Genomic DNA, 26,263 nt, shown 5'->3' on the forward strand with positions numbered 1-26,263 from the left:
AGGGTCCATGGGGGTCCTGACCACTGAAGAACAGGGTAAAAGGGGGCTAACAAAGTATACAGAGAAACAGATGGACTACAGTCTGTAACTGTAGAACTACAAAGTGCACCTATATAGTAAGTGGAGCTGATAAAATGGACAACGAGCGTAGAAACAAGGAGGTGGTCATAATGTTATGCCTGTGTATAATGAGATAAATTTATTTTGCGTTCATAAACTGACAACGACTAGTTCCGTATTAAAGATGGAGTAGGTGATTCTTTTAGAAAGATTTTTTGTTATATTTCTTGAAATATACCAATATGTGGTTGGTGTAGTGTAGTGGGTAACACCTCTGCCTTCTGCACTGTAGACTGGGGTTCAATCCCTGCCTGAACAGCACCCTACACTATACCAGTAAGAGTCCTTGGGCAAGACTCCTAACACTACCTTTGCCTACCGGTGTAAAATGATCAAACTGTAAATGGCTCTGGATAAGAGTGTCTGCCAAATGCTGTAAATGAAATACTCTTTACATCCTGACAGCAATTAATAAATCAAATGCTTACAATAAAAAAAAACATTCTCTGCAAAAACCCTGTCCCATCTTATCATTCAAAAGAAATGTAGCTATAATATTTGTTTTTGACATCATTGTGTTATCAGCTGTGCTGAGTAAGTTGGGCTTGATGTAATGGTGGGAAAACTGCCACGAAACCCGAAGTCAAAATGACTAAAGCATGCAAAAAAACACCAAATGTACAGATCAGTCACCCCAGATTTATGTCCATGCTTTTGTTTCAACCTATTTTTGTCTAATTTGATTGAAATAAGTCTCAGGTAATGGTAATTGTGCTTATTCAGTTGAGCCATGTGTGGCAGCCACCCTCTTTTGTGGATAAAAATAGGTCCTGACATAAAGTGCAGACACTAAAAAAAGCCTCTAGAGCGCTTTTAGAAGGAATGAATTGTGATAATACTGGAAGTAAGTAGAAGCAGGCAAAAATAAATAGTTTAAATTCTACTAATTCAGTCTGGAAGCTTCACTCTATAGGGGAGCTGTGATTATCAGCAGTGTGCTGGGTTTATTTTAGCCTTTGTCACTGAGGCTACACTTATCTATCAGAGTCCAGGAGAAATGCCACTGCCCACTAATGACTGACAACAGTTGTGTCCGAGTTATCCCAGGCACACTCTTGCTTGCAGGCCTCAAATGCACACACTCATGCTTATGGATCTCTCTCACATACACTCCGTGCAGTACGAGAGATAATGAACTAGACATAATTCTGCTGCAGTGGCTGAGGTTAAATTTGCAACGGGGGTCCAATTACAGCCAATTAGTTAATACCAGCTATCATCAGGGGTCTTGGCGCTATGCTCCTCCCGCTGGGCCCATCGATTAGGCAGAATCAGTTGATGAGTGACTTGTTTGGAGGGTCATGATCTACACTGACAATCCACAATGCCCAGCCTCTGGAGGAGTGGGGAGTATGGTTAACTTGTTGTATGGAAGCCTCACACTCACACAAACACTACGGCAAAAAGTTGGCAAAAATCAAATCTATTCTTACACAGAACTGAGCAAAAGTCAGAGACCACACTTCACTTATTTAATTTCCAGTGAAAATAGCCATCATGTTTTTCAGCCTCCACTCTTTGTCTTTCTTACAGACCGCATTTATTTCAGGAGACGCGTTTTCAGTTGTTCACTGAAATATCCTGCAGGGATTTTTTTCCAAAGTTGGCTGCATTTCCTACTTCTTACAATCCAGTCACAAATTTTGACTTCAGTCCATAAAACCATACGGATGAAATAAGTGGCAGAATAGTGCACAAAAGTTCATTAATAGATTCAAATCTATTTCATATATAATATAGATTTAATATACTTAGCATCAGAGACTTTTGTGTAATTCTCTGTTAAATGTGCTTTTTTCTGCTTTCTTTGAGGCTGAAAATTGAAAAACAAATTGATACATAAAGGATGGCCTCTGACCTCTGCCGCAGTACCGCAGATGACCTACATAACTATTTCTTGCATGGCTAAAAACAGCAGTAGCCACCACAAAGCATAAATTCTATCCATACTTTTCAGATTTTTAAAGATAACAGTTTTTCCCCAAAGAAACCACACAAGCAAGCGTAACATCCTGTCTTGCCCCGTCCTTATCTTTCTCTGTTTCAGCCTTTGCTTTCTTGTTCCATGTGCTTCTGTTGTTTTTCTGGTCTTTGTCTCCTCCCTAGTCCTGCCTTCTTGTCATCTGTCTCACCTGTCTGTTGTCTGTAGCCCCGCCCTCTCACTAGTTCTATGTGTTTCTGGTTTATTCCATGTGTGGTTTACTCCTCTGGTTGTCTGCTTTGTCTTTGCTTTGTGTTTCGTGTCTTTTGTTTTCTAGTCCCCTTCATGTTCTTTAGTCTTGTTTCCTTACTGTTGTAGTATTCTGTTAGTGAGTGTTCTTATTGGTTTGTTATTTTGTGAATTCTTTCTTCATGGCATTCAATAAAACAAGGTTTCGTGCTTGCATCCTGCCTCTTTGTCTCCCTCTACATTACAGCAATTCTGTTTGAGAAGGATCTGACCCTAGGTTGGGCATACACAATGCTAACTGGTGGGGTATAAGCTTCCATTACTTGTAAGCGACATTAGCCTCATGCAAAACTAAAGAGGCTGACTTAGAACACTAAACATGTTCAGGAACTGACATAAACCTGCACCAAAACACAGAAAGCCACATATAAACACACACACACACACACACACACACACACACACAAACTGATATCAGAACAATCCAAACACCTTTCCCGTCTCTAACAGGTCAGGCCACAGTGACTGCAGTAGCTGGAAATAGAGCAATGACGAGCTGTAGTGGATTTTCCACAGTTCTCTGTGTCCCAAGCCACTGTCCCAGTGTATGTGTGTGTGTCTCTCTGTGAGAGTGAAGTGTGTGATTAGGAAGCCCAGGGGAGGAGAGAGATCCAGAGACAGACCCTCCCCTGCCAGCCACAGCCACGAGCCCTGTCATTACTCCATCGTCTGCCCTATTAGCCACGGCACCAGGGGCCCCTGAGACAACACAGCACAGATAAGAGGCAGGGAGTGTGACTGACTGCAGTTGCACAGCACTAATGATAATAACTAATAGCCTTCAGCTTCCAGAGTCTAAGAACTAGTGCAACGGCACGTACCTTGTAAAGGACCTTTAACTCATATGACATCTCTCACCACTGTGTACAGCACCAACCTATTCTCCACTGTGGCCTACAGGTGGTGAACGATTACAGATGCAGCTCTGACTGAAGTATGACGAGGAAAGTGGTGGGTGGAAATGTCTGCAAGGAAAATGTGCTCCTGTCTAAAGAATGGAATGGAATTATAGGTGTGTTTGATTAGCAAACAAATCAAAGAAGTATAACCGGTGTCCGTCCAGCGTGTCGTCGAGAGTTACATAAGACTCCTTCAGATTCGTGTTGTGCCATCCCTGCAGTGATGGCTGTGTCGGGTCTGACCCAGTTCTGAAAGTGTATGTGCGTGATGATGAAGTTACGCAAGGTGAGCTGTAGGAGGACGTGAGTCACCACGTTCCCCCAAAACAACCACATGAGTCACGTACGCCGCCCTGCACCCCGATATTCACACCAGCAGAGTCTGAAGGAAGGCGAACAGTGCCAGCGCTCAAACTGTACTTTGGCAAATACCACTTAAAAGAACACTGCTAGGGCCGACTAGGGCCTCCGAAAACATACTAAAACTGAAACGGCACCCAGAACAGTTGAAATACACCTAGGATCATTCAAGTTAGAGGTCTGCGAGCATGAAATCGAAGCCTGAACTCGATCCGTTAAATTTGAAACTTGTTCACACACTAAAACTGGCAGTAGGGGTGCAACGATTAATCGACTTAGTCGACTAAAATCTTGACCAAATTAGCTGGCAACTAATTTAACAGCCGATTAGTTGGTGACATCATCACGCGTGGTTCTCATGCTAACTAGGAATGTTTTAACATGACCACTTATTGAAGAGTTAACAAAAGTGCGATGGCAGCCTCAAGAACGAAAAGTGTGAGAGCATTTTACACTAAACTCCGAAAAAAAGTTGTCAGTTGTGCTACTGGTAAAGCTGACCTTAGCTGGCACGGCAGCACATTCTCTGAATCTGAAGAGGAAACACGTCGCCTCACTGGATGAAGAACATTCATCTCGGTAAGTTAGCTTTGTTAACGAGCTAGTCAGCTAATGCTGAAAGTCCGACTTCATGTTATGAGCTGAGCTGTAACATCTATTTCGAAATTCTGCCGGGGTCAGCCGGTCACGCCAACGGCGCCACCAATTTGGGGAGGTCAACATCACTGCCGGACTGCATTCAGTACCATTACAGAGCGGCAGTTTAAGAAAGATACTGTCCAAAATTACACTGTTTCAAGAATATTGACTCAGAAAGTGTGATAGGATTATATAACGGAGGTAACGCAGTGATCCACACTCATGTTTGTGCTGTTTATTGTTTGTGTGATGTTTATGTGTCGATAAGGCTGTGTTGTTGGTGAAGCCTAGAGAACCTGTTGATGTGATTAAGGAAACTGATTTAGCTTTGTTACATTTTATTGCTGCTACTTTGCACATCCTTGATTTTAAATTTTGACAGGAAAAATCTTTAAAATAATTTATCTTTTGCATTAGCAGCAAAGCTCATTAAGTGAAATTTGAAATAAGGTATTCATCTTTGTCTTAATTGTTAGTTAGCAAATGCACAAAACAACCTCAAGCTAAATTTAAAAGCTGATAGCTACATAAGAGTTATTGGTTACTGAGCATATAATCCGAAAAACTGATTATTCGTTTCAATAACCGATAAGATTACTGACCGTAATAATAGTCGTTTGTTGCAGACCTAGCTGGCAGTATACTTCAGCGACAAAAGAACCAAATGCACATCTCAGCGCCGCTAGAGGCGCCATGCAGTGATGCAAGCAACCATGCGACACCATGTGAACCAATCACAGTCAGTGAGAGGCCTAAGAAAAACAAGGCAGTGATTGGGAGTTCTGTTCAGCTAGCAGCGCACAAGGCATCATACAAACTAAACTGCCTGTGTTCTTTAGGTCAAAAAATACCTTTTGCTTTAAAAAGTCATTTTCATTTGAATTACACTGCGATCTTGAGAGGGATCATTGCAGAAACACAGATACAGTTATACATTACTTTGCTTTGTTACTAAGCATTTAATTATCGGAAAAGCAGTTAAAAAAGTGTCCACTCTACACCCATGTGAAAACTGAACTTTTGCTGTTGCCTGCTCTAACTTAAATGGGGCAAGGATGTATTCTGACGCTAGCCACGTTTACATGCAGCCTGATAATCCAACAATAAACCGACTAACAGCTAATAATCTGAATATGTCCATCTATACGCCTCAGTCAGAATAGACTAGTCCAACTGAGGCCAATCTGAATACAACTTCTGATTGATCGAGGTGGGTAATCCTGTATATTCTGTGGGGACCAGATAATATTTTATTAAGTCGCATAAAATCATAAACGACTGCCATGTCATATGGAAATTTTGCTTCCGCTCCTCAAATAGGACTCCTACCAGGCTTTACTGCACGCTTTCATCCAGAGGTTAGGTCATCAGTGGTCAGACTGGCATGTAGCTGACATGTCTCAGAATGTTGCAGGACATGATGTCTTCCTTTCAACTTCTTCAATAAGTATATGTAAAGTGCTTTTTCCTGAGTCTGCCATCATTTTAAAGCCATCACAAAACAAAAGCACGCCAACTGAAAACTCAGGTGATGTACTGCTGCTCGTCTCACTCTGCCTGGACTCACGTGATGCTCGTTGCCACGGTAACGTCTACACTAAGTGGTATTCTATGCATGCACGTATTTTTGGATTTGATTACTTGTAGTGTGCATGTAAAAGGAGATTTTCATCAGACTGTTGGGTCGAGTGTTCATATAAAACACTTAAGTCTTAACCAGTCCTCCTGACCAGGTCAGAATGCTGTCACGATGAAGATGGCCCTGAAGATGGCAGACGCCCTTATCCAGAGCAACTTACAATTTGTAAATTGTACACAGATAGGCGAAGGTAGTGTTAGGAGTCTTGCCCAAGGACTCTTATTGGTATAGTGTAGAGTGCTGCCCAGGTCGGGGACTGAACCCCAGTCTACAGCGTAGAAGGCAGAGATGTTACCCACTACACTACACCAACCATAGATACCCAATCCATGGCGAAGTTAGTAAGACAGGCTTAGTAAAGAACAAAGCCAAACACTCAGAACTGTCTCACTCTTATAACCAAATAACTTGTATTTAGTTTCATAGTAGTGACCAAAGAATTCACAGTAGCTTCTAAATAATACATCTGCAGTCTAAGGGGTTAAAAAAAAAAACACTCAAACATCTCAACCTGAACCCAGAACAGAACTACATCCAGAAGTACTCAAACTACAGCTCCATTTGTACCCAGAGAAGCTCAAACTGTCCCTAGAGACAAATACAGTAAGCGTTTTTTTTAGACTTGGCATGTGGGACTAATAGGGTAGTAGAGCAGAACTCACTTCCACGACTTACTAATGGAAGGAATCCCAACCGTAACAATGTCTGACAGGTGGCCACTGATTCTAAGCCCAGGGAGGCGTGCCACCGAGTAAAAACATGGAGAAAACATTAGTACGTATGCATCCAGCAAAAAGAACTGAAAGCGCAATGATGTTGGCTTATGTTTTTTTTCTGTTAATTCACCAGAAAAACCACGAGGCTGAGATGGAATACTATCCATATGTCTTGATCCCTGAATGATTCTCACCATTCCTTCATTTCTGCATAAACAAAAATCGACTGGACCATTAACTCATTTGCTAATATGGTTAGGAGCTTTTGGCAGGGCTCCTGGTTTTTTATTACAGAAAGATGATACAGGGCTCAGGAAAAAGACAAGCTGTTACTGTGTCTGTAAAGCCTACATGAAGCTTATCTGAATGCTGAATTCATTGAAAAACAATAACATATGATGAAGGGAATATGAAAAATACAACATTTACTGAATATCACTACTTTATGTTATATTTTTTTTAATCGCTAACACTTCAAAGATTTGGGGAAAAGGACAGATTCTATTCATCTGAGAGGTCCCTAGAATATCCCTAAAATCATGAGGAGCAACAACAACGTGGCATATTTGGAGTAAAAGAGGAAAGCTCATGAGCGCTGACACCAGTGGATTAGAAAAAACGATTCAGGCCATTTGGACCTTATTTATCCAACATGTTGAACAGTAGCAGCGAGAAGCTGGAGCCCTGGCACATATCAAAAAGGTGACCTGCTTTCAACTGTCAACGGCTCCACAAAATGTCGACCGAGTGCAGTCATGCAGTAAGCGTGATAGGCCGAGGTCAGTCACGTGACTGCAGGCGAACACAGAGGGCCCTGCGTGCAGAATATCAGACATTGCTGCCCATTAACGTTGGAGCGGTCACTGTCTAAAATTACAAATGGTGAGTTGTGAAATTATATATTAAACCCCCTCCTGCCTTTGGCACACCTGCTGGCCGACACGGCGAAAGCATGCAGCAACAGCGTCAGATAATTTATGCAGCAAACACCTGGCAGAGACGTGTGAGGCTCCACTGTGCAGACAATCCACAGACGAGCACATCTCTGTTTCAGGCAGGGAGGGAAAAACAAGGACACACATCCTGATAGGATGTCATTTTGTAGCTTAATACCCCACAAATCTTCATGAGCTTGAAAGGTGTCAGGAACGGAGGGAAAGGCGAAAGACTGCACAGTGCCATTAGTTTACGGCCTGCTGCAATACATTTCAGGGGGGACTGATGGCACAACCAAAAATGGCACTGTGAAATAAATGTAAAGGTTTAGTTTATTTGGGCTGAACATGTGGAGGTAAACAGAGTAACTGCATTACAGTTCACAGCAGCTTGAACAGTGAAAACGTTAGTGCAGGGGTCCTTAATTAAAATTCAATAAGCTCCAGTTAAAGAAAATATCCTCAAGCAAAGGTCCAGAACATCATAATGTCTAAGTTGCATCATGATTCAGTGCCATATACTGTAAACTGAAGTAGCCTAGCAGGTATATCAACATCTGAATATCAAACAATTGAATATCAAATCAAATAAAGTCCAATTCAGTCATATTTCAACAACATTTGTCAGTTTTCTCTTTTTAGATCATGACGTGTGAAATAACTTTCCTCTGACTCACTTTCTTCTCCGACTGCTGTTTCTCGCCTCGTCCCTCCCCTGTGCGTGCATCACTCACTCGAGTCTCAGTGCTAATCGTAATGCACAGATCTGATTGGCTGAGTAGCGTCACATACAACACATGTGATTGGTCTGTGAGTCTCCCGGGCCGCTAAAGCTACCGTAATGATTAGAAAGGCTATGCCGATTAAAATCGGACCACCCTGGCGAAATTAAATCATTCTCCATAGTTTGTCGGTTATAGGTCCAGGTCCGCACAGGACAGTGTCTGGGTCCGGACTCGGACTGCGGTCCGCCTATTAGTGACCTCTGCTTTAGAGTTTCTTAGGACATGAGACAGCTGAGGAGACGAGACCTGGACATGATATCTACTGCAAACAACAAAAGCGCGTTACTGACCACTCTAAGCAATGAAACAGAATTATTACATTCTAACAGTTCATAGGGCAAAGCTGCAAAACACCACTACTAGCACATGAATATCCTTTGGCATGTCTGGGTGGTCCTTTCATGAACAATACATCAAACCATACAATGACATCTTCTCAGTCTTCCAATCCTTCTGTAATCAATCAACCTCTCTCATTCAGGCAATTCCTATTCATGCAATATTGGTTTGCATGCTAATCTGGACTCTTGTCGTCATCTGCGGGGCAGAGCTGGCTTGAGTGGCAGGCAGATTGGTCTGCTGACAGGGGGCAGTTTCCCCCTAGATGAGCCTCTTTGGTTTCAAAGGCAGTGCAGAGGAATGCATTAGAGACACCTTCCATCTTGGTGCAGCACCCACACCCATGGGGCAGACTTCAATATCACTTACACATGTTCTCCCAGAGAGAAAGAGCCGAAAGAGGAACATGGGCTCAGAGAGAGGAACTGCAGGGGCTGTAGCTGTAAATACCCTGCGTAAATTTGGGGCTTTTTAAAGTGACATTTACAGACTAAAGATGAGTCAAAGTATGGACACAATGAAAAGGCCTGCTAAAGCACTCTCTCGGGTTTGCACTGTCCCCTCTTACCAAAGGGTACAGCCTTTACAGCAGAGACCCCCACTCAGTACTGTTACATCAGGTTAGAGCACAGATACACCGATATGGAATCTCTAGACCGATAAAATAACTGATAACTGATACCTTACTGTGGCCTATACTAATATCAATGCCTTACATTACCTAATTTGGATACATTATTTAGCAGACACTTTTTAAAGCAATTCACAACAGTTGGTAAACAGATATAACAACTGCTTAAAAAAGAACGGGGATACATAATTAGCTGACTAGAACCACCAACAATGTTCAAGACCACCAGGAAGCTACTTGTCAGTAAAAGACCTCCGCCCAGCTACGACGTCACACATCGTTCTGTACTTTGAAAGACTGTAGATGAGTTAATGAAAGTATCAAAAATACTAAAATGCTAAAAGAAAATTATAAATATTTTTTCCGACTCTCGTCTGTCTGCTGAAATTCTAAGTTAAGCCGTGAGTCTTCAGTCATTCATATCTGAGATGAACACAGTGATAATAGGCTAAACATTTCAGCTACAGTATATGAAACATCACCTCTAGAAATCCAAACAAATCAACTTAATATCAAACACTGGAACACCTTGTTGAGTTTTGGTCACCATAAAAAAATTAGCACTAGAGCTAGCGCTTTTACTGCAGCACATAAATGAACTATGAAAACACATAGTTAAACAGAGATTTACATACTGAACTTAGCACTTGGCTTTATGTCCATTTTTTTGCTGCATTCACTGTAAAAAGGGGTATAAATGTTTAATAATGACTGTTATATATGAAAAACAGAAATATTTTGATGTAAAAACTAGGGCTGGACACGCATATCTAACTATTCAGATGTTCATTCGTTGGGAAGGTCAGATTTTAATTTTCAGATTCCAATGTTCCTTTTCTTTTTTTGGTTAAATGTAGGCTACAAACAAAGGCAAACTGCAAAACACCATCATGTTTGGGACTCTGAGGAGAAACTTAGAGGACTGGAAGTTACGGTCCATAACACAGCGTTATTTTTAACTTGCTGAAAACAGCACCAAACACAGTGAGAAGAAACACAGCTTCTCCAGCGCTACCACCGGAAAACACAGCCCTCCACCCGTATTCAGGCTCCTCAACATAAAAGTCCTTGTACGAATGAACCTACAGGACATCTACCTACATCGCAGCAGGGTACATTTTGTTAGCATATTCTTGTACTATATTTATGCTTTTTAATTTCATTGTTAAAATGTGAAAATACATACTATCTCAGCTTTGGAGCTTGACCTGCTCACTCACAGCAGTCATGCAAACACGGTGTTTGACAGCATGTATTCCCAGGGCTGCGAACAGAGCCCCGCAGTACTGGAGCCTTACTAGGGTCGCAGTGTATCCCCTTCATACCTCAAGTTAGACCACCTCTGTGAAACACTGGTTAACCCATGCACTGTGCCATTACCCTCTAGCCTGCCGCTAAGAGAGGCTAGCCGGCCTGGCAGACAGAACGAAGCCGTGCTATGAGCGCCGCACTGTACTGCGAGGAAAGCAGCTAGCCTGGAGATTTGGATTTTACAGTGGAAAAAGCCGCGCAAGTGCTTTCAACACAGGCGTCGGACGCTGATCTCCCTGCCTGTGGAAACTTCAAATATGTGGCTGATATGTGAATCATGTCGCTGTTTTAACCCTTTGTTGGAATATAAAGGCCAAACAGCAGAGCAATAATATCAGGATTTTAGGTGATTTTCCAAGCCAAATTACTCACTGATGCTGACGCCATGCTTGCTAGTTAGGGGTGGTTCTGCTGAATGTCCTGATATGTGGATCATGTTTGTATCTTAAACCGTTCTGAAGGCTAGAAGTGACCCACCGTTTTGCCCGCAAATTGTGGTGTCCGGGTTAAAGGACACCTGTGGTTTGGGTGGGATGAGAGAAGTTTTGTGGATATATTTGCATAAAAGATTTGGGTGACTATTGACGTTGGCACTAAACTAAAGACTAAAGCTAAACTAATTTGGGCACCAAACACATCCACCGGCACAAGTGGAAAGTAATGAAAAATCACTTTTACTCGGCCGTGGCAAGTCCAATTACGTTTTGGGTTTGGTAATTCATTTTTATTCAAAATATTACTTGAATATCTGTTTCAGAATATTTTATAAATATGTAATCCACCAAAAATTAATACATAATATGAATCAGTTATTTTTTCTGGCAAGATTCTGCAAGCATGATGAGCACATCCTGGTTCAATAATTTGTTGAATTTAGATTATTCGTTAGTACATTAGTGAGTTAAAAACAAAAGAAAAAAAACACAAAAAACAAAGTTAATTGTGACTTTAAATTTAAAGGTATAAATCAACGTCCCCATATAAATGGAACAAAAACAGTAATTTGATACGCTACTTGTCTTCAGCCCTGTTCATAACAGGCAGCCCTGATTAAGATCAAGTGTGTTTTTTTTAAGCATTGATGGTGAGACCATTATACAAGAAACATTACAACCTGATAGCAAACCCAAAGACTGGTTTGGATCTGTAACTGTGGCAAGAAAATACTTCTGAATGTTCTCAACATGTTGTAAACCTTGGAAGAGCAAAACTCTGACCTTGGTTCAACTACCTTTGATCTTTCATGACTGGCTTCTTTTCAGGAAGTAGACGCCTGGCCCCGTAAACAGTATTTCACATCTGTCTGATCCCAAGGGACGCAATTCAAGGTGTAGGGAGCTGCATAAAACAAAGCAAGTTACAATCAAAGACAAAGAGGAGTCACACATTTGTCACTCGAAAGACAAAATGGAGCTCTCGACTCAAATTCTTTGAAGACAGCACATATGGGACAGCAGGTTTGAAGCAGTTTTGTGTTTGGGCATAACAAAGGCTTTAGAGAAGTGAGTATAACCACTTGTCCAAACACCATCCAGTCGGCCTCAGGAAAGGAACTTTGGACAGTTATGAACTTCACTAAAGCCATACCAACCGCTGACAAATAACTGGATAACAAGAGCAGTTTAAAGCACCTGCCCACTGACTTTTCATGCACAATAAAGATATTTTACATCGGCTTACAACCGAACCACAGCCTCAGTCCACAGCGGGCTTATGAATAATTCTAATCAGGTCATTATCGCCGTCTTCTTTAGCTGTGAAGTGAGCCACACCACTGCTATGATCTCTCTTGAGCAATCTATGACAAGGCCGAGAATCTGAATGGAGCGCAAATGCCAGTAGAGCTATATAAAGCCTGGCTAGGCGGCAGCACACGTTAGACCGTAAAGCACAGACTCGGGGCTGGAATTCTTTGTTGGTTATGAGAGGATGGTTCAAATTTTGTTGGGCGAATGAGTCCACAGCGACAACAACTGAGGTGAGAAAAAAAGCACACGCTCAGAAGAATTATGACTAAGAGTCAGCTATGGTTGTGAGAGAAAAAGTGAGTGAGTAAGCCTTTTAAAATAGAAAATGCTGTATTAAGGGAGGGATTAGCACTAAACAATAACACATGCCTACTGAGGCCAATGGCCGTGACCATGAGCTATTTTCCTCCCACGCAGTCTCACAGCAACTTCAGTCAAACATTTTACCTTCAGAGAGGAAATTTCAGCAGCTCCCTCGACACATGAGAAGCTTGCAAAATTGAAGGCTTTTTCAGATTTCTTAACAGCATAGTCAGTTAAAAGTTAGCAGGATACAACTGCTAACAATGACAAAAGCTAGTAGGAGCACTGGCATTATAAATGCACCAAATCACACCAATCTTCAGAATTTCAGCCGCAGCATAGTAAAAAAGCCTTGGTCTTGTATTCCTTCGTAGTGGTGCACAGAACATATATATAGTGCACTGAGTGGTTTTACAAGCACTCCTTTGGGGACAAACTAACAGTGACGTCACAGCAGGATTACATGCTACAGGACACAATAAATGCACAACTGGTCAGAGCATTAGAGGGCCGCATTATCGGGCAGGCTGCACTGCGTATGCAGCGTAGTGGCTCGCGTTTTCCTGTGCAGATGAAAGTGGGATGCCTTTGAAGTGAGAGCACGTGCTAGAACTTCCTCAGCTCAGCTGTTCCAACACCGGGCAGCATCAGAGTCGAGCTTTGCTTCGACTGGGGCTTTAAGCTGATGGCACGAAAAACTGCAGCACAACGCTGTGGAAGGCAGCATTCCTGGTGATGAGACATAAAGGGGCTGAGCTGGCCTGTTAAAAGGGTAGGGGCACCATCTAGAATGCACGGATGGGACGCTGTGCTCACCCGCTAAGAATAGTCGAGTGGCTTTGATAACATGACAGTGTTTCTTTTTGTTTATTGGCTAGTGAACCCAGCCAGACTGGGGTTCACGATAAATCACAGATAAACGTAATGCTTCTGATAAAGCATGCAGCGTCTTTGTCATTGGGAAATATATGGGGTCACTGCACTGAGTTCAGAGTGAGATGTGATACTGCATTGTTACAACTCAAGAACACCTCCCCAGGGACATTCACACTGGCCAAATGCAAGAGCCTGTCGAAAGGCACGGCAATGGTTTTTTGAAGCTGCCCTTGTGGGACCTTGTACTTTTACAATCAAATAAAGTCTAAATCTGATTTATAAGCAACTCCATCGCTGTTCTGCTCGGGGACAGACACTCAATTAAACTCAGATAAACACCTCCTTTAATTTTAGATGATGTTTACTCAGAGACCTTTACTGGCTGCCAACATGGCCACATATATTCAGAGTGCTGTGTCCAGGGCTGTTTCAGATTTGCTATATGCAGTGCTTATTATACATAATTTAATCCCACTCCGACAGAGAGGTCACACCACGTAGCAACTCAAAAAAGATCAGCGTGAAGTAAGACCTCACGTTCTTGGTTTCGTTTTAAATGTTGAGGTGATGGTTGCCTGAAACTGGATATTATGGCCATATATTAGCAGGCTATAAGTAAAAGAGTGTAAGCTGAGGTTTCTTTGGAGGGCATCTCTCATTCTATCATCAGAGTCCTGTTTTCCTTTTGTCCGGCTCAAGTTTTTTCTCCTTTTCTCTTACTCAAGATCCATGAGGCCACAGACAAATGACCTGATCATGTACTCCCTGGGTTCAGGAGTCTCTGGCGTTCTTCGAGTGAAGGGAAAATCTTGCCGACTGAGCTCTGTTACAATATGCTGGTATTCCACTTAGCTTACCTTTCGAGTGTGGCTTTACATATGCTTAAATCCCACTTAAGCTCTTTTGTCTACCATATGGCCACTGCAGCTCTAGTGTCTCAGTCACGAGTAACAGTCTCTGCAGAGCGCACGGCTCAAGTTTAAGACCAAAATGTAATGAAAGGTAAGGTTTCATGTCAGCTGTGGTTGTAGAATCACATGCTGAAACTCAGTAAAATATAAAACCTGGCCATAATCAGGAATCACCGCAACTAGCAGACTATCTGTCAGTAAAATGAAATAAACCCTTACTAAGATAAGCTTAATTTTTAGTTTTTGGTCACACTGTATTTCAACAGCTCCCTAAAGATGACCAATATACCGATCAGGCATAACATTATGACCACCTCCTCGTTTCAACGCTCATTGTCCATTTTATCAGCTCCACTTACTATATAGGTGCACTTTGTAGTTCTACAGTTACAGACTGTAGTCCATCTGTTTCTCTGCATACTTTGTTAGCCCCCTTTTACCCTGTTCTTCAGTGGTCAGGACCCCCATGGACCCTCACAGAGCAGGTATTATTTGGGTGGTGGATCATTCTCAGCACTGCAGTAACACTGACGTGGTGGTGGTGTGTTAGTGTGTGTTGCACTGGTCTGAGTGGATCAGACACGGCAGTGCTGCTGGAGTTTTTAAACATGTGCCCACTCACTGTCCACTCTATTAGACACTCCTACCTTGTCAGTCCATCTTGTAGATGTAAAGTCAGAGACGATAGCTCATCTGCTGCTGCACAGTTTGTGTTGGTCATCCTCTGGTCCTTCATCAGTGGTCACAGGACGCTGCCCACAGGACGCTGTTGGCTGGATATTTTTGGTTGGTGGACTATTCTCAGTCCAGCAGTGACACTGAGGTGTTTAAAATCTCCAGCAGCACTGCTGTGTCTGATCCACTCAGACCAGCACAGCACACACTAACACACCACCACCATGTCAGTGTTACTGCTTGGCTGAGAATGATCCACCACCTGAATAGTACCTGCTCTGTGAGGGTCCATGGGGATCCTGACCACTGAAGAACAGGGTAAAAGGGTTATATTTTACAGAACTTAAAGTTCAGTTGCATTTAATGAATGTTAGTTAAAGGAGCAATATGTATGATGATGCAATTCATACTCCATACTAGGCCTGGGCCATAGGGTGATGTAATCGAATATCGTTGATGATGGACAAGTAACCCGATCACGATGCGTAAAAGGCGATAATCGCTTTTATGATAAGAGAACTTAGAGAATTAGGACTAATTCACCGCTAAAGAGCTTGTAAAATACATTAGGAAACTGAGATTTGCGGTCAAGAAGTGTGCGGACATGCACACCAACAGTTTTTTTTGAGAGAGAGAAAGAGAGGAAGAGACAAAGACAGACAGGTTTGTTAAGAAACTTCCTGCGTTATTTCTCTCTGCTATGCACTGTAACGCTCATTTTACTGCATTAATTCCCCGTAATTTACTTTATGTAAATGGAATCGAAAATGCTTTGGAACTTCAGCTCGCCTCATAGTTACTCCCTGCAGTATCATACGAGCTAAAATGACTGGATATTAGCATAGAGCAGCTAAGTTAACTCTAGCCTGGAGAGAAAGTTCCTCGGATCCTTGCCAACAGTCTGTGTTCTCAGAAAAAGATCATAAATAATATTAAATAAAATGTACAAACAATATTTTATTCACTTTTACTCTTAAAGCCATGAGTAATAATGGGGCCTTTAAAAGCTCGGGTAGAGTGAACTCCCAACCAAGTCTGCTGTGACTGACTGAGTAAAATGTGCAGTATTTTCTGTGCAAGTTAAGTGTCCCGGTGTTTAGCTGAATTATAAAAACGCTGGTCTATTAATGGAAAACTCCTTGTTTTTAATGTGAAAAGTGCATGGGCACAGCTTTGGGAATCACTTGCAGTCTGAAGTTTCTCCAAAAGGGAGCACTGTTAGCACATAAGTCACCCCGAATCTGCAGCAGAAGAAGCTCATGTACGCATGTGTTTGCAGTAATTTGTGTTTTATTAAACATTTTCATTAAAACAATTAATATATAAATAGCAAGTACATTAAAATAGAATAGAAAAGTAGGTCAAACCTGCAATGGACTATGTGTTTTTGTTTTGGGGAGAAAGTGTGAATACGGGGGTGTGTGGGGGGTGTGTAGGGGGTGTGTGAGTAGGGGTGCTATCTTTTGCCTAGAAAATATTATGCTAATTATTTTTAGACATCACTCAGGCTTACTCCACACTCCAAACAAACAGAGGGCAACAGAAACAAAGTTGTGGTGTCCTCCCCTATCGGAAGAAACAAAGAAATGCACAGTCCCTCCTCCTCCTGCTTCACTCCTCCCCCTCCTTACCAGTCTAGAAGAAATATTGCCAGTTCAGCATCAAATGTCATCCCATTACTCGCCAAGAACTGTCTTCAGTGGTGGAAAGCAACGCCAATGTTAACTCTTGTTTTGCGTCTATTTATGTCACTTCTTTTCTTTGCCGCCAAACGTGGCTTCTTGCTGGGAGCAGGCGGTGGTGGTGATAAAGATCGCTTGCCAAGAGCTTTGGCTACCTGTCCTTAAATGATCTAACTGGGGTGGTACCTTCAACAAGTTAGACAAGACGTTAGGGTACAGCCTCAGGGCAGCGCCAATTCTTAGGCCCAATCCCATTTCTTCTTTTTACCCCTACCCCTTCTTTTCGAGTGTCACCCTAGAACTGAGTTATAAGGGGTAGTGGTTGAAATCTTGCCCAATGAAATGGGACCCTCAAACTTAAAAAAAAACATTGCTTCATTAACAGCTACTAGCGCTGCTCTGTAGGCGACCCTGCCAGTCTGCAGTGACAGCAGAGGAGGGTAAAGTTCAGCTCCTCACTGCTGGGCTTTAGTTACATTTAAGGCATCATATTTCAAAGACGGGATATAAGGCAATTATCTATTATCGCCCACCGCTAATTCTTTGGTGATACGAAGCTAAAGTCAGCTTTTCACCAGGTTCTTGTTTGAATTTTTCCGTTCCACCTTAAATGGTGCAGCAGTTACATTCTGGCATCATTACATTATTTAATATCTGGCATTATTACATTATTTAAGGTGGAACGGGAAAGTTAGCTAGCTGCCGAGACATTAGCATGCTATTAGCAATTTTTATGCTTGTTATGAAGAAAACGACCATAATACACTGAAACAACATTAAACTAAGATAATATAATGGTTATCGTAATTTTCACAGAGAAAATTCTCACATGTGTGGGTTTCTTTGGTCTCTTGTTCAGCCGTCTTGCCGGTTTTTCTTTTTTTCTCATAACTCTCTGTTTGGAGTCTCTGAAAAACCTCTGTTTGGAGGGCCATGCAGCCCTAACCCTTCGCCCTACCCCTCTATCTCAACAAAAACTGGGACACCCTAACCCCATCCGTGAACCTGCAAAACAGAGGGATGAGGGCTAAGTGGTTGGGTCAAGGGGTGAAACGGGATTGGGCCTTAATCTTCACATGTTGGACTGATGGCAGACGCTACAGTGACTCACTATAACCTCCTGAGGTACAAAGTGGTATGCTGAGACAGGACAGGCAGAGGGGTAGCTGATAAGCATGTTAACTTTAGTAGAAATCTCTGTAGCACGATGTCTTTGACATCAAACTAAAAATCTTACAAACTGCAGCTTTAAAGACAAGGTGAGCAAACACACAGCATCTACAACAGACTCTCAAAATGAAGTATGACTAGAGCACTCGAACATTACTGTTTTTTAAGAAAATACTTCTGTTTTTTAAGTAAACTTTAAACAGCTGTTAAGCTATTTTGGCTATTTCTGTATGGGACTTTAAAGAATCCCTCCATGGAAAATCCATAACGCAAGCTGCATCCTTACTGTGAATCTTGAAGGGTGGTATTTAGCCAACAGTTCCTCGCATTCTTTTTGGAACAGATCAGGATAATTTAACCTCACAGACTGTACTTACAGATGTATACTGTTGCTCAAATCTCAAAATGTCAGTTCAATGTAAAATAAACATCTTCCCACTTCTGCAAGTCAATCATCTTCCACAAAGCAGTGGACTACCTGTAGATTTGAATGACTGACAGCAAAGACGCCGCGTTAAAACAAGTCTTCACAGAGCCATAAACAGAACCGCACGGCCCGCTTCATCAACACATTAAAACAGCATGGAGCAGTCTAGCCGTGTGGTAAGCTCGTCAAAAAAGCCACATGCTGTTGCCACGAAACTGTCAGCCATTTAACATTAAGATTAGCCCAGTTGCTTCCACGTGTCAACACAGCAATGAACACTTGCTCAGAGCCCCAAGTAACAACACTACTGCAGCAAATACACAATGCTAGAGACACCACAGGGAAAACTAAGAGTCACCACAAATAGGTCATCGGTGGTTGACAGCAACTGAAGCCAAAGCCTTACACCTTTTCACCATGTTAATGTGTTGAATCTCCGTTTGACACCTTTGCTAGATGCTTGCTATTAGTAGTGGCTAAAGCAAATGGCCACAGACAGGACAAATGTTTTCTCTGAGATAAGACAAGAAAACAAACACCATATGTCCCTTAAAAACAAATACTCGCCCTCCCTCTGCTTTGAGACGCCCATCACACAAAGATAAACTCCAGCTCTAAAGCTGGGCCCACACTACATTATTTTTTGCTCAATTTTAACCCGCTTGTGACAAATTTTCACAATCTGAAGTGATTTTCCAGGTCAGGAGCTCGATCGGAAGCGACTCACGGTGTGGATAAACTGTTTGAGAGGACAAACGAGTAAATCTTTAGCCTTCCGACCGAACTCTGAAGTGATCGGAGATCCTCCGATATTATCAAACATTTTTGATATTTATGACTCAAAACGTTCTTGAGTCCTGTAGTGTGAGAAGGTCAGACGGGCAAAGACAGAGGATCTGCGTGTAAAACACATGCAAATAAGAGCTGTTATCATGTTTATAATGTTGGATCCGGTCATCAAAAACACTGTTTAGAATTTCAAGTCAGTTTCCTGTTTGCAGCAAAGTAATTCTCCAGCTCTCAATGCAATATCAGCGTTTCTCGACCCCACATTAATCCCCAGTTTGCGCTTTGGCTACACATAAAAGCACAAACAGGTCCAGTCCAGTAAGTTTAGCTGTGTGTCATCTGATTTCTGAGGAGATCTGGGAGTTTGAGTTCCCATTCGTAGCCATTATGTGTGTTATAGTTTCTCTTTGCCTTGTCGTCTAGTCCTCACGACAAAAACACAAAAAAGTCTGTGACAAACTGAAGTTTGTGATTCGCCCCGTTTAAAAACCTGTTAAGGTTTTAACAGTCGTTTAATATACGCCCAGCCTAAAGTGCTGATGGTGCTACATCTCAAAGTAGATGATGCCAAGCAAGCCTTCCTTCTAAATGGGTTAGCATTAGATGTGAAAATCAAACCTCACTGAATAAACTCACGCACAGCAAACTAAGCTGCTTATTTATAGAGCCAAGTTTGGAATCTTTGGACTATAAATAAGTCCATATTGAATTTATACTTGCTGTTATTTTTTCAATAATAACTTGTATGGCAAAGACTGAAATACTGTAAGCTAGACACCAAAAAGAATGTTTTATTTAATATTTCAAGTTCTTTGGGAACATCAAAAAGTAAGTGAATGAGTGTAAAGCTCACATTCCTAAAGACGTCTGCAAATATCAACCCATACTATCAAAGTCAGTCAACATGCATGAGGTAAAAATTGGATGGCCACAGTTCTTCATTTCTTGTATTTTTTTTTGATCGACTTTCACTAAAATAGCAGCAAAGACTCAAATGGTGTTCTCAAGGAATCACCCTCCACATCCTTCAACAGAGCTAAGCACCGACTCTCGCTGTCAAAACTCTAGATCAGAGACCGTTAACAGGCAACCCTATAAAATGCCTTCTTGTGAACGGAAGCGGCAAAGGAATGAGCACCAGCCGTTCTTTTAGCATCATCAGCCGTGCCACCAAATGTCCCAAGGTCATGAAAAAAGCTCTCAGCAATCCGAACCTCTAACAGTGATACAAAACTCTTTACAATTAACTAGCCTCTTGAGAACCACTGGCCTCACTATGATATTCATTTATGATTCTTTAGGAAACGATTAAAGGGAAATCCCAATTTTCACCATGATTTAATTCAATTATCTGGGTGTGATTCAAAACGGCAGTGGAATGCAGATGGTAAAAAGATTAAAAAAAAGAAGAAAAAAAAGATTTTTGAATTTTTCCATTTAAAAATATTTATTTTGGTCAAACACTGAGCACACTTTACTGAATGATGTTAAAACCAATTGATTTAATCAATGTAATCAGATCACCACTATCAGATTTTGGAGAGTTATGTTTTCTATTGCAGGGCTCCAGACAAATAATTAGCTTAAGGAGCCACTGTCTCCGAAAAGGAAAAAAAACAGGGCGCTAATAACTTTAAATGCCAAATAATAACAAGCTTTTGAAAACACACCTCAGGTCAGCTCTGTGATTTAAGTATCTCTGCCTTCACGGTGTCTGATTATCATTCGTTTTCAACACATTCCGTCTGTTTCTTTCATTAACAACATTTGTGAGGGTAGTTCTTCACATGCTGTCATGTAGGCTGTGTTGAATTTCATTTTAAGCTTGTTGAATTCTTTCTCGGCTGTTTTTTCCGTAGGAGCACTATTTGCGATATTGAAATCATGCACGTTTTATGTGTTCGACTCTCACCATGTTTTTTCACCAAGTCTTTTTTGAAAGGGTTTTGTTCCTGTTGAGAAATCCATTTTTCCATCTACATCTTGGCTTGCTTTCGAACAGGACTTGCAATATAGTCTGCTTTATGTTATCATACCTGAGCCAGGGAAATCCCTGAAGCCAAGGGGTTCTGAAATGTCCTTCCACGGTTGTATTTTTGCATGAAGTGCTTGAAGTGGACAGCTGATGAAGAACATCTTTATGTGCATCTCACACTAGTTCACTGGTACTGAGTCAGACTGGGGTTGAGCACATGACCTCTTAAGGTCTGACAAAGACAAAGATTGTGTGAAAAAAATCGGCTATTTTTGCCATTTTCTACACGCCGATGTTCACTGCGAAAAGCTCAGCTCGGCTCATCCGCTTGTTCACATTTTGCCACTCTGCTTGATATTCTGCCAGCACGCAGGCGTTTTTTTGATAGGCTATAGCATCACATGGACACCTCCGCCTATCAGTTACGGTTTAAGATGAAGAATGATAAAAGAAAATACATAAAAACACAGTAATAAATACAGAAAAATAGTAATAAACAGTTACCCATGGAAAATAATCATAATCCAAAGTTGCTACCTGTCGTCACTGGCGAGTTAATTAATTTTATTACTCACAAACTAATAACTGCAACCATTTTAGCCGCAGTCATAGCTCTCCAACACATTGCTGACCACATCCAGTCTTTCCAACTAGATTAATAATGAATGTGGCCAAGACAAAAGGAACTAAAGAACAACGACATATAGCAGGAATACACATTAAATATCCAATCACGGACCACTCCTGAGAAATATTTCACACAATCACTGGGTGAAGAATGTGAGGAATGAAGCAGGTAAACTAGCTGCCATCGGCACATGAACAGCATTCGGTCATCCGGCAGCCTCTGAGCTCTCGTCCACTCAGGAGAACAGAGGCAACTTCCCCCCCTCAGCGACAAGCTGCCAGGGTGATATAGAGGGAGCAGCTGGGGAGAACGCTGGATGAGAGGAAGAGACAGAGATAAACTAAGGCAGCACAATGCACAAAGCGCAAAAAAAATCCCAACAATCCAGCCTCGAAAGATTGCAACAATACTTCGCTAATGCTGCCGCTCACGCAGCTTAAAGCGCAACTGATCAAAACACTCTGGCTGTGGCGCGGGGCTGTCAGAGAGGGGAACCCGCTTTCACAGCTGTGAAATTCTTTATTTCAGCAAATAAAGCTCTGGCGTTTTGCGAGCGCTCGCCACAGAAGCTCTTAAGTAAACGACCATTAGAGAGGTGCACGATAGATTAACTGCATAACAGTGAATGGTGCTTAAAAATACTAGAGCACTTGCTCAGAACAAAAGCAGAAATGATTCATAGCACGCTCCACAGATCAAATTCAAGTGATTAAAGAACAAAACTGAAAACGGATTCTCATCTTCTTTTGAACGAGTTTCAGGATTGTATTTTGCATGTCAAGGGATTAATTACAATAATGAACCTTATTTCGCACTTGATTCCAAAGCCACAGTCACCTTCCCATTTACAGTCTTGCAAAATGTAATACCCCTGTGCATGAGAATATTTTTTTTAAGGAAAAGCTTGTTTATTGGAGACTAGTATTCAAACAGAAAAAGACCCAATGTCCTACTGATTACAAAACCAGAGCAAGATAATTAATTCTTCCACACTCAAATAATATCCAAAACATAAACTACATGACTACAACATGTTACAGGCCCCTGACCGAATGCTTGAGGTTGGACAGAGAGGCTAGGCCATTAATGAGGACACATGTCACTGCCACACACTCGCAAATCAGGGAATCGGAAAAGAAAGTCAGCAGAGCACATGTGTCAGTCAAAACCAAATACATGACTTGTTGACGCTTTAAAATAGAATCAGCAGAATACAAGACCATAAATGGACACACACAGCCTTTCACTTTCTGATGCAGCAACACATATGGTCAGCTCACCTGTGTGTCATCAGATTCACCACTTTCTCTTAGCATGAGTCATGAGGTCAACAGAATAGCATTTAGTCCAATCTTAGTGCTACCAGTGCACCAATTAATACAGTGACACAAAAGACAAAAACCTCGAAAACGAAAACGTTCAAACCTTGCATTTAAGGGAAACTCCATCGATGTCAGAATTTCTGCATAATCAATGGGACATAAAGTAGTTGAAGTGGTTTTAGAAAAACGTACCGACTCAGACTAATTTACAGTGGTGGTGATAGGAAGCAGGGGTCACGATGTCTACAACACAACAACAGCCATTTTACTTACTATCAAAACACCAGTGAGTCTATACAAGCCTTCTGAGTTTCATATGTAATGTTGAGTTTTATATGAATATTAATGCATTTTAGTAGGTTTTAGGCATCAGAATCATCACAAGTATCACAAAACAGCGTATCAGGCATCAGTCCATGTATTCATAAGTATTTCATAATAACTGTGAGGCAGCTCTTAGAGGCATTAAACACTTTGGACCCCTGCTTCCTAGTACCAACGCTAAGAACAATTCAGACCCTGTATCTCTTTCTAAACGCTACATATTAAAAGGTAAGACAAAAATCCTGCAAACAGTGGGTTCATTCCAAACAACTTTTGGCTGTAAAAGAAACGCAGGTAACATAGTAAGAGGTATCTTTCATTAGGTACTTAGAAAAATACAACATTGATATTATGTATAACGTTTTAATATTTGGAAGTGAGTGAAAAAAAAATATACTTTGCTGGCATCTTCATTCCTACAATTGCCCAAAATAAATGAATCTGCGCTTATAACCTGTAAACACTGTAATGGCACAAATATGTTCAATTTCAGTTCAGCAGCTTTTAAGCACTCATTTGTGTAGAGATAAGTTTATAGTTTCAAAAGGACTGTACAATAGTCAGGCTGTAATTAAAACAGCCTACTGTAAGAGGCTCTTTGACTCTATGTAAATATTATCAAACAGCCGTGCACAACAGTATTAGACTCCTGGGTCTTGATCTGACTGCCGTTAAGTTTCTCTTCCCCGCTGTTCTGCTCATAAAAGATGTAACGTAGCAGATGCGAAAGGAATGAAAGGATTTTTTCAGGCATTCTCATATCCTCTATTCTGGAGCACTTCATATTTTTACTATTATCTTTTCTTGCATCTGGAACTTATTTGAAGTACAGTGGTCCTCTACACCATCCTAAAAGTGAGCTGCAGTATTTTTCTGCAACATTTAAGATTTACCTACTGCAGTCCAAAGCTGTTGAGTCTAATTCTCATATTAATGTAGGCCCAACTCTTGTGAAAACTCCTCAATGTGTAAAGTAACTACAAAGCTGTAACTGCTTTACAGTTTTATGATGAAACGCATTAAAAATATTTGATATTTGTTAATGTGTCATGGGAAAATAGCAATGAAAAATTATAAATATTATTCATTAATAATCCATGCAATGATAAAAATCAGACATAAAGTGTTTTAAATGTGGTTTTCAGACAACAATTTACAAATAGTAAACAAACAGCACATTTAATTTTCTTCCAAGGACAGAACTTGAGGCTATTTACACTTATTCCTTTAAGAAAATGAGGACTGAAGGATATTTGTGTTTTCTGATGATTATTTTTCTGTATTACTTTTAATTCAATGCTTATTTTTCATTTTCTTACTTCGTGCCAGCACTAGTAGCAAATATTTACTACTAACTCCAGGAAACTAAATTATCGTTAAATGCTGGCGTTCTTGGTGCGATTTCAAAGGCAATAGTAATGTATTACAGAATTAATGCATACGACAATCACAATATCATAAAAAATAAAACATGAACAGCTTTTTATTATTAGACAAACAACACACTGATGTGCTACTATTAAAGGTCTGCATTAAAAATAGAACCAGAAACGTCCTGTGAAAAAAGGATTTAGCCTGTGTAAAGAGCATTAAACAGAAATCATGATAAATTGGAGGAAGTGTGTGGAGTGGGAAATCTCAGTCCTACTAGAAGCAGATACGGGGAAACGGTGAAATCGATTTTTTGGCATGAACATGCTGCATCACTCACAGAATCCATCCATCAACCTTTAATTCTTTTGTGCTGGCCCTGGATACAGGCATCTGGGGCCAGCACAAAGCTTTCAAAAACCACACAGCACTGAGTATTTCAATTATTTGCGCTAAACAGAAGTGATGAACCACGTGTACGCATGTATGCATGTGTGTAAAGCCTCCAGGAAAGCGGCAACAAGTGGTTTAATTTCATGTGTTTCAAAACGCACTGTAAGAAATTCTAAAGATAAATGTCTCTTACCTCTGGAGGTGCTCAAGAGGAGCTGCTGTTCCAGAATCCACATGGCCTGTTCCTGGATATTTGTGTTTCGTCTGCCCATTCTCAAAAACGCTCTTGTCCCAAGCTTGTTTCATGCTATAAAGTCGCTCTCCACCTGTAAAGCAGAAAACTCCAACAAAACACAGCCAGGCCCAGAGAAAGCTGCTTGGTTTTCGTGTACAGCGGCTGGGCGAAACAGAATCCTGCTGGCTCGCTGTCTATCTTCTATGACAGGCCGATCAGTGGGGGAAGCTGGCGGCTAAAGTCTGCCTCAGCTGCCCGCTGAGTCTGGCCAACAGCAGCAATGGCAGGGACTGCCTTTCCGCCTTGTCCGCCTGTCCACCTAAACTGTAAAAAAAAAAAATCTCAAATAAAACAAATGGGAAAAGGCACCAAAGAGACTCTTCAAAGGAGATGGTTTCAAAGTGAGACACAAACTAAGAGGATATGACAGGAAGCAAGAGCTGAAAGGCAATAGACCAATTGGGAGCTCTAGACAGGACGGGGGTCGAGCCCACACTTCTCCCCCTCCCCTCTGCCCCTCTCTCCCACTCTCTCTCACCAGCCCCCAGTCCCAGGACAGAGCAGGCGTGAGGAATGCCGTAAGTCACTCCGCTAGGTTCTGGATTAATTTAGCAGCTGTATTCTTTAGTGCTGGTCCCTTGAACACAGCAGCAGATCACTCACACTGGTGTCCACATTAAGCGGACTTCTTTCATTAGAAGTACGAGCAAGGTAGACGTGGTGGACAGAGGAAGTATACACAGAGCTGCACTGATGAATTTTCCAAACTGAAAGGCTCGTTTAGAAAACTGTTAATCTGGGGCACGAAGCTGTGACTGGCACCCGGTTAT

At 41.5% G+C, this 26,263-nt stretch overlaps 1 protein-coding gene across 1 annotated transcript in view; it reads right to left on the reverse strand.

The window, feature by feature from the left end:
- Positions 1-25,940, reverse strand: part of rbm20 (RNA binding motif protein 20) — a 90,091-nt gene extending 64,151 nt beyond the window's left edge. The window contains exon 1 of the mRNA XM_036565171.1: positions 25,392-25,940. Coding sequence (XP_036421064.1) covers positions 25,392-25,504 — 113 coding nt within the window. The 5' untranslated portion in view covers positions 25,505-25,940. The remainder of the gene's footprint in view (positions 1-25,391) is intronic.
- Between the last annotated feature and the right edge of the window lie 323 nt (positions 25,941-26,263).

This window comes from Colossoma macropomum, unplaced genomic scaffold, assembly GCF_904425465.1.
Source record: "Colossoma macropomum unplaced genomic scaffold, Colossoma_macropomum, whole genome shotgun sequence".
In the NCBI taxonomy this organism is placed as follows: Eukaryota; Metazoa; Chordata; class Actinopteri; order Characiformes; family Serrasalmidae; genus Colossoma; species Colossoma macropomum.